The sequence below is a fragment of the Apus apus genome, chromosome 7 (assembly GCF_020740795.1).
Source record: "Apus apus isolate bApuApu2 chromosome 7, bApuApu2.pri.cur, whole genome shotgun sequence".
Taxonomy (NCBI): domain Eukaryota; kingdom Metazoa; phylum Chordata; class Aves; order Apodiformes; family Apodidae; genus Apus; species Apus apus.
The window spans coordinates 12,031,749-12,041,374 of NC_067288.1; the positions used below are offsets into that span (position 1 = coordinate 12,031,749).

The 9,626-nt window shown below is 37.1% G+C and overlaps 1 protein-coding gene across 3 annotated transcripts in view; it reads left to right on the forward strand.

Moving 5' to 3' along the window:
* VCAM1 (vascular cell adhesion molecule 1) overlaps window positions 1-8,995 on the forward strand; it is a 39,147-nt gene extending 30,152 nt beyond the window's left edge. For 2 of the 3 annotated variants that reach the window (XM_051625308.1, XM_051625309.1), the window contains exons 3-8: window positions 2,374-2,652; window positions 3,353-3,670; window positions 4,274-4,546; window positions 4,983-5,246; window positions 5,682-5,948; window positions 8,397-8,995. In XM_051625308.1, the coding sequence (XP_051481268.1) occupies window positions 2,388-2,652; window positions 3,353-3,670; window positions 4,274-4,546; window positions 4,983-5,246; window positions 5,682-5,948; window positions 8,397-8,557 (1,548 nt within the window). In that variant the 5' untranslated portion in view covers window positions 2,374-2,387 and the 3' untranslated portion in view covers window positions 8,558-8,995. Of the gene's footprint in view, window positions 1-1,502; window positions 1,678-2,373; window positions 2,653-3,352; window positions 3,671-4,273; window positions 4,547-4,982; window positions 5,247-5,681; window positions 5,949-8,396 lie in introns of those variants that run through there. The other variant, XM_051625307.1, reaches the window with a different exon arrangement.
* Window positions 8,996-9,626: the final 631 nt, after the last annotated feature.

Genomic DNA, 9,626 nt, shown 5'->3' on the forward strand with positions numbered 1-9,626 from the left:
AAATAAGCACACTTTATACCTATTTTCCTATTTGCAGATTGATGCTGAGGATAGTATGAGCAACTGCAAAGGACATTTTCTTTTCAAATTCGAGGAAGACTCACATTTTGAGTTGGATAAAGAGCAAGTTTTAAGATTATTTTTTTTTAATTTCTTTGCAGATCTGTGCTTCCTTTAATAATAATTGTTGGCTAACCCTGCTCTTACCTGTACCGTCTGAGTTGAATTTGTCTGATCACTTAGTGTAGTAGTCCCTCTGGTAGGGATCCAACTCCAGTAAAGTTAATGGCAGCTATCCAGTTTAATTTACTGAGAGCTGAATCAGAGTTACTTCCTATTTCATGTTATCTGATGAAGGATTTGATTACAATTTTTCCAGCATGAGGATATGACCTATGTTTATATTATTTTGTGTCTAGAAACTCACTTCCCAGAAATAGGGAAATTCTGCATTTTCTCCTTCAGCTTAGCCCATAATTATTTAAGCAGTCAAAGCAGAAGAGTTTCATTTCTTGTGTCTCTCTGCCTGTGATTAAAAAGTACTTTTTTGCAACTTAACTGAGCATACACTCCTCTTCAAGAAAACCCATTTCTTTGAAGTAGAATCACATTTATGTAGATGTTATCTACTCTGAATAGATTTGGGGTTTCTGGATTTGATAACAGTAATTCCAGAACAGTACTTTGCTTGCATTTCATGACGGTTATGAAAATTCAAACTGGATTTGTATACCCACTGGAAACCAAACACTGAAAGTTATCCCAGAGTTGTATTATCAGCTGATATTATTCATAAATGTAAACCTTCAGTTATTCATAAACAGGACATAAGAGATCTGAGAGGCATACCAGTAATGAAATATGTACCAGTAATGAAATACAGACCAGTAGATTCTTGAAAGAGGGACATTTTAGAGGAATTTTTGAAGTGGAATTGGGAAAATAATTAGTTCATGTGTGTTTTCCAAACAGCCTGATTCAAGCTGATCAAGTGGGATTTCCAGACTTCAGTTATCTGACTTGTTCATTTTTAGAGACCAAAAGTACTTAGGAAAGGGAGTAGCATCACTTCTTAAACTGGTAGCCTGGTTCTCAAAGGGAATACTGAGTTATTTACAGAACTGAACAGTGTTAGAAGTGTTCTCAAGACTCAGCCCAACAAAAATATTTGCACTGAAAGCAAACTTGAATAACTTTTTCATCCGAGATATAATTCCATTCAATTACTTGGAATTACCCACATTATTTCGTGTTATCAGTTGTTTGCAGGATCAGATCTTGACTTGTTCTTTCTAAGCCTGGTAGGCGCCGCAGAAGCCGTGTCCGTCCTGGCGCTTGCCCTGGGCCGCACACACCGTCCCTGTGCCGAGCGGCAGCAGAGGGCGCCGGGCCCCCGGCACAGCCCAACGGGGATCTCTTCCCCTTCTTCCTGCTCTGGGTCTCCCGGCCCGGGAATTTCCCACTCCACCTCCAGGAGAGCCTTTATAAAGAGCGTGCTGGCTCGATCCTGATAAACTGGTGCAGAGCAGCAGGATCTCACCGTGCTTTTTCACAGAAAAGAGAAAGGAAGGCTTTTGAATTTTACTTTCTTTACCTAGTGACAGCAATTACAAATGTTAAAGCAAATGGGAAGAACAAGCCAAACTGCGCTAATAATTTTGCATGTGTTAGTGACTGGTAAGTTGTGGGGGAAGGGGGTGTTTTTTGCTTTATTTGCTTTTAATTTTTTAAATGTAAACTGACCTGCAGTTTACTGTTTGATCTTTATTTCTCTTCGTTCCAGATGCCTTTTAATTTCAGTGAATAGAACTGTCAATTAAGTAGTTCTGTCAAAATGTCAGGAAGTTTTTTTGACATTTACTTTGAGCTTTTTTGTGCTCTGCAATGGCACAGTCATTTTCTTATTGAGTTTGCTAAAAGACAGTCTAGGAGACAACTGCAGAGTATCACTGCATGTTTGATTTTTACTGTCATCACTGACAGCATCGATTAAGTTTGGTACTGAATGTCCTGTTGAAAGTGATTCTGCAGTTGTTCTTACCACCCTTTCTCTCAAATGTTGCAATGTTTTAGAACCAGATTCACCTGACAGAAGTTATATTGTGCCAATCCTTATATTTTCACTGACAACATTTGGCTTATGCCATTTTATACTGTCTTTTAGTCATTTGAGTCTGTATTATCTATCTTTCACAAAAGCAGCAATGTTTATGGGGTGTTTTGGAGATGTAAACCACTGTATTAGTTTAACCTCCACACAAGTGTAAAGTAAACTTGCAAAGTAATGACCTCATGTTACAATAGACTTGAGAGGAAAGGAGAAAATACATGTTGAGAATGCTACTGAGTTTATGTATGTTCTCCCTATTGTAGTTAAAGCTTTTGAGATGGAGATAATACCTGCTAACAGAATTATTGCACAGATTGGAGAAAAACTCATACTTACATGCAATACTACTGGCTGTGCATCACCGAGTTTTTCCTGGAGGACCCAGATGGACAACCCCCTTGGAGGAACAGTGTACAACCATAGGACGTACTCTACGTTGACTATGAATCCAGTTAGCATTGTGAATTCTCATGATTATCTGTGTACTGTCTTCTGTGGTGAGAAAGATAAAAAAGAGAAGAGTATCAAAGTTGAACTTTACTGTAAGTAAAAATATAAAATTCTCTTTCATTAGTACATGTTTTTAAAAAATCAAGAATTGTTTTTAATGGTTGGTAGTTAACTGACAATGGTAGGAGTCTGCTATAGATTAACATATGTTTCCTTGTAAGATTTCTTTACCTGTCTCTTTGGGGCTCTTCCTCAGCCCCTTTTTGCTTAGAATTTTGCACTGAAACTAGTACATACTGGTCATATTAATTCTTGTTCTTGGTAATACTTGAAAGCCAAAACATAGTCTCCACAAAACATCTGCAGAGCTGGCAACCAGTGTGGTCAAGACAGATGTATTTGTGCAAGTGCAAAGCACCTAATCAGTGCCTTTACAGTTTGCAGGGGAATTATTCATATGCCTAAACCTATCACCAGTGTATGGATTACTCTGGATTCCTGTATTTTGGCAACTGTATCACTGCCTAGGTGCCTTGCTGGATTTTAGATGATACCCCATTAGATAATTTGTGATCATATTTCAAGAATTCTACAAATACAATTCCTGTTAGTGCTCAAACTGTTTATAAAACACCTGTGTCTTCATATCAAGATGTATCTCATAATGAAGTTGATACAACATCATGTTCTGAATGCCTCTAAACTCAAGATGTTTCATGTCTGTATCTTTATCTTATCTTGACCCTAAAGCTTGTCTCTGCTAGACTAAAGAAGTTAATTTTATTCTCTTAGCTTTCCCCAGTGATCCTGTCATTGAGATCAGCCCATCCGTAATTGCTGGAGAGCCAATCACTGTCATCTGCAAAATTCCTGATGTGTATCCTTCTAATGTCCTGGAAGTAGTCCTAAAGAAAGAGGAAAATACTCTTTATGAGAAAGATTTTTACGAAGATGACAGCACAGATATAGAGTCCAAAACTGTGACATATTCATTCAGTCCCACAGCTGAAGACATTGGAAAAGAGATTACTTGTGTGGCCAAGTTACCAATTGCTAATACAGACTTTGAACCCAAAGAAAGAGTTACTTCTCAGAAACTGAATGCATACTGTAAGTATTTTTATTCTAGGGCTTTCACACCAAGTACTGTTTAATGTTAAGTTTCATGTAATGGGTTTACAAAGTGTGTGGTATAAATAACTTATGAACTGCACTTCTTATCTATATTCTTTTTGTAGATAATCTTTTGTATTGAGTTGGATTCTGTTTTGTTCAGTAATAGTCATCGAGTTGTTAAATACCCACTCTTGTTCATAACAAAAGTTATTTGTACTTTAGTAGCTCCTTGCTCCTTCTCTTTGGCACTGGTGCTTAGGCTCAAGGTAAAGACCAGAAGAAAAGTGACAGCATGCAGATAAATAATTGTTTTTAAAATTGCCATTGTATGTTCAGCAGTTTCAAGTTTATAGTCCTAAACAATAGGGAGACAAATGTAAGAATTAAAAGAAAAAAAGGTACATGTTTTGTCTAGCTTAGCGTTCATAGCTGCAGGCTTTTATCAAGTCTGGAAAACTTGTTCCGCTATTTTACTGGAATACACAATATTAATTTTGTATTGGTATTGTGTGAAATATACCTCTCAAGAAGCCGGTGTTAAAGATGTATATGTCATTCTTCATGAATTTACTGATCTTATTTCGTGTTATCTTCCAGTTGGTCCACAAAATACTGTCATTACTGCATCTCCAAGCAACTCACCAATGGAAGGAGACCAGCTAAAACTCACTTGTGTGACTGAGAGTAATCCACCACCACAGATAGTTTGGAGAAAACATCCGGCTGATGAAATCATTCAGCATCTGATAGAAAACAATGTCCTTTCTATTCCCCATGCCAGTTTCACTGATTCAGGACTGTACATCTGTGAAGTAACTAATCTGTCAACTAATAAAACAGAGAAAGCAACTGTGGACATTGTTATACAAGGTACAAATCTGCTTGAATTTACCTTGTATTATCCAGTACCCAACTGGCAGCTGCCTGTTGGGTTGCAGGATGCTGAAACACAGAAAATTAGGAAATTATGGGGTCTTCTTTGTTACATATTCAGGATTTAGCTTTCAATTTATTGCTGCTCTTCATGGGCTGTGCTTTTCATTAGTATGCTTGATTTTCAGCTAGTTCTCTCTGTACTGCAGTTGTACATGTGTACCTCTCTGCAGTTCCTGCAATGCAACACTCAAAGTGACAAAAGAATCTGAGAATGTGATGGTGTGGGGGACACTGTTATTTCCTTGAAATGTTAATGTACATAGCAATTTCACAGGGATTTCACAAAACAAAAATGAACAGATCCTTGGGCAAGCAATTTCTACTTCATCTTTAGTTCATTAGTATAACATAATTTTCTTTTGTCATGCAGGTGCTCCAAACATTGCAGAACTCTCCATTGTACCTTCTACAACAGTTCAAGAAGGAGAAAATATTTCTATACAATGTTCTGCTGAGAGTAACCCTTCTCCCAAGATTATTTTAAGGAAAAAATCTGACAGTGCAGAAATGGGGCCTTACAGTGAGGGGAGAATTCTTCTTCCATCTGTGACATTCCTAGATGGAGGAAACTATGAATGTGTAGCAGAAAATAAGTTTGGGAAAAGCAAAAATGAAATAACACTTATTGTGCAGTGTAAGTATGTGTAATGTTTTCTTGATAATTTAAAAATAGTTAGTTAATTCTCCACTTAATTCAGTGACGAATGTAAACATCAAACTAAGCAAAACCCTGTGAGTACAAAAAAATCAGCATTGGCTTCTCCTCTTTCCCAAAGAAAGGAGCAGTGCTGATGAGTAAAACAAAGCCATGAATTCTTTAATGCAATGACAGTCCTAAGACAGGATCTGAACGAGAGAGAAACTTACCTACCTTCTTAACATTCTTAGAGTATGTGCTTAGTACATTTAAGCTATAGAGTTTGTATGGAAGCTATGATACTGTGTGCTTTACTTTGAGAATGAAAAAGAAATTAATGTTGAAAGGCCAACAACCTGGCATCCAGTAGGACATGTTGGATCCATCTTTAAAAAATCCAGTGATGATTAACTACAGGATTCTTCCTTTCAGATGGTCCAAAGAACACAGTGATCTCGGTTATCCCTGCTACTGCTGTTAAAGAAGGAGAAACTGTGACAATGAAATGTACTAGTTCTGGAAATCCAGCTCCAGTGATCTCTTGGAAGAAAAAGAAGGCCACCGGAGAGTCTGAGAAAATTTTTAAAGATGCAACTTTAACTATACAGAACATAAAAAGTACAGATCTGGGGCTTTATGAATGTGAAGCTTATAACCAGTTTGGCAAAGAAGAAAAAGCTGTGCAATTACTTGTTCAAGGTTAGTAGAACAAGGCAGAACACAAGTGTTTTGTTTTATGTATTTCAGGTCCAGATTTCATCCTGTGAAGGACAGGGGAATTCTGTCTTTCATGTCAATGGAGTTAAAAGGTGGTCCTGATGTCATTAAGTCATTTAGGAAGCTTTAAACGAGGATGAAGGGTGAAAGGGTGAAATCTGCCTTAGTACAGATAGTTTATGCAAAGTTCTCATGTCAGTTGAGCTTCCCTCACTCCTTCCAATTGGCAAATGTATGCAGTGAGGCAAAGAAGCTATGCAGTGCCTATATTTTCTTCCAAACAGGTCTCAGTGGAGGATCCAAATCCCTGCATGCAAAAGATTCACAGTACATGCTGAAACTTTTCTGTGGAGGGGCTGTGCTACAGCCCTTTGGCTCTCCTTTAAGTTACAACTCTGATTCCTGTTCTTGCAAACTACATTTAAACTTTACCAAATGCTGATTCCTCAGTCTATATGCAATGGTAGCAATTCCAGTAGTAAGCAGACTTCTCAGCATTAGCCCTGCTGCTTCTGCTAATTGCATGGGAACAGTGTATTGCTTAGGGATCACTTCTGCTGCTAATCCATCTCTCTTCCTTATTCTTTACTGTTTCTGTAGCTGCACCAATAAATACACTTTCAGTTTTCCCTTCAAGTGCAGTGATACCAGGGAGAAAGTGTTACTGCCTCTTGCACATCTGTGCATGTTACATCTCTTCAGAGTACTCTGTGAAGGAAAACAGGTGATAGGATCACAGCCCTTGAAATAGTAGATGGCAAATATACCATAAACAGGGTTCAGCTAAAGGACACAGGAACATATCATTGTGCACTGGGAGAGCAGTCTCAGCATGTAGTACTTTATGTCAAAGGTTAGTTAAAATAACTACTATACAGAGTTAATATTACGGGTATTTTTAGACAGAGTGACATCTTCACTTAAATTCCATGAAGAATGCATTGTCTTTAAAAAAACTGAGTTGCTCAATTTCTTGTCATAAATGATAGGATCTTAGTCCTAATTAAAACTTCTGTCCAAAACAGCAGATACACAAAATAACTGCTGCTTCAATTTTTTCATTGTTCTACTTTCACCTTTGAAAACAGGATGTAAAATTGTGGAACCTAGTGAAAAAAATGCTGTTCTAGGACTCCTTCCTTTGCCTTTATTTCTCTTCTGTTGTAACAGGGCATCAGCCTCTGGGTCTGTTGGTCTGTGTCCTTTTTTCAACTTAAATTAATAAACAGTGAACTTGAAATAAGAAAAGAAGAAAAGACTCCATGTAATGTAAAAGATGTGCAACATACTCCATCAACTGATAAAATGCTATTTCTGTCAGCTGCTGTTGGCTGCAGGTGTGAAGAACAGCTAGTGACAGAGTAGCATCTAAAGCTGTGTGCTCAAATAGTATAGTGAATTGGATTAGTACTTTGTGTGTATGAGCTGCTGGCAACTCATTCGTTCTTTGCTTCTCTTTGTTGCTAAATGCTTCCTTTCATTTCTTTTCAGTTCCTCCCAAAAATATTACTGTGTTAGTATATCCATCAGAAAATGTAAAAGAAGGAGAAAATGTCATTATTACATGTAGCACATACAGTAACTCACCATCACAAATGGTCCTGAAACAAGTCCATGAGGAGAAAGAAATTATTCTGCCATCAGTGAATGGAGCCTTTATACTCTACAATGTCAGAAAAAATTATACAGGCAGATAATTGCTTCATGTTTTCAATGAGGTTGGAAGCAACATCAAAGTGTTTGAGATAGTTGTTGTAGGTAGGTAGAAGTATTGCCTTGCACTTATTTTGTTCATATTTTCTAATTAATTTTGTGCCAAGATGAGCACAGCTAGTTCATGGCTGATCCTTGTGCAACAATACTTTTAAACTGAAAAAAAATCAAGCCAAATAGTATAAAAGCTGATGAGATTAAGCTGTATTTAACCTCCTTTCAGTGGGCGTTGTCTCTCCTACTTGAGTTGGTGCAGTAGCTTTAAGGATAGGGCCAAAAAAAGGTGGATCCTGGTCATACTTCTGTCCAAATTCATGAACAGTCAAGACTAATCCAGAGAAAGTTCTGTTTCACAAAATTAGATATCTAAAGACTGGGCTGTTAAAACATGGGTAGAAATGTCCCCAGATGTTTAATGCGTAAGATACATTATATTCCTCTTGTCTTCTTTGTGAGCTTTGTGGCATTCTTCATTGTAGGTCATATCAGTTGGGTTTGAACTTGGATAGCAAATTCAAGACCAAGATAGTGGCTAGGAATTGAAGTATGTAATATGGAGTTACTAAAGAAAAAAGCATAACGAAAACATGTTGAAATGTGCATTGTTCATGAAAACAAAGATTGAAGGTCATTAATGACAGTGCTTTTACAGTAATACACGTGTCTGTTTCAATCCATTTTTACACAACTTTCTTTGCTTTTTGTCTCCATTTTCAGGAAGACTGGAAAAACCTGATCAAATGGTACCACTGATTGTTGCATTCTCCGGTGTAGCAGCAGTAGCAGTACCTGTAGTTGCAATTTTGATCTACGTGTCAAGAAAAGCAAAGATAAATGGATCCTACAGTTTTGTAAAAGCACTCAGGCTGAAAGTGTGATCACATGAATTTAAGTCTAAGTTCATATAAGCCATGTTATTTATTGTTGTGACTGATTCTACTCTTCTATAACATATGGTAACAAACAAGTGACTTCAGGCCAGGCCATGTGATAGGAAATGGATTTTTTTTTTTCATGTTTTGATAAGTATTTCAGTATTTAAATTAACAGGAAAGCTAGAATTCTGTCCTAGAGACTGGTAAACCACTTCTGTGTTGAAGCATGCTAAGCAGAGTTCTTGGAGAACTAGGTTTGTACATAGTGTATAATTTGTGTTATAAATATGTTCAACTGAATATCAGTTTGTAAAATTGCAGTGTTTCTGCAACTGTACAGAGAAATGTGGTTAGTTCAAAGATAGAAATCAGCATTACTTGGTTGATCGGATGATAGTGTTTTATTTTGTATTACTCTGCAGAGTAAAGGTTTTAATATAATTTGTCTGCTTGTGGTTATGTTTGGAAAATGTTCTCTTTTCACTCATATTGTCATAAACTCTGCACTTCCAATGAAGTTGCACAATCACCGGGCTATGCATTTCTAGTTGATTTAAACTAATTTAAGAATTCAAGGCTCATTTATGAAAAAAATTATTTTAAATATTATTCAGAATGTGTCAGGGATTATAGTCTTGTGAGTTTTAGGACAGCTGAGGTATTTTTGTAGGATTTAATCACTCTCAGATCAATATAAGGATTCTGTTATTTCAATATAAGCGAAGTCAGACCTTTAAAGTATAAGCTGCCGATAAATATGCTTTATAGATTTCCACTTCAAAACAAAAGTATCAGTAGGTCTCTTTGGCTAAATATCCCTAGTGATTCTTGCTTCAGATTATGTCAGAATACACGTTCCTGTGGAAGGAACCAGTGAAAACTATTATCCTTAGCAACGGCAGATTCAAGTGTCGTGGGAAGCCCTGTCTGTAAAGGCAAAAGCAAGGCAGGCAGCAACCTAAAGGCTTAGGCAAGGGGAAGAGGCAAATCTGTGCAGCCTCAGCAATAGTGGTTGGATTGTTTCCTGAATAAATGACCTTCCCAAGCTGCTTACTGTGGAAAACTAAACCAT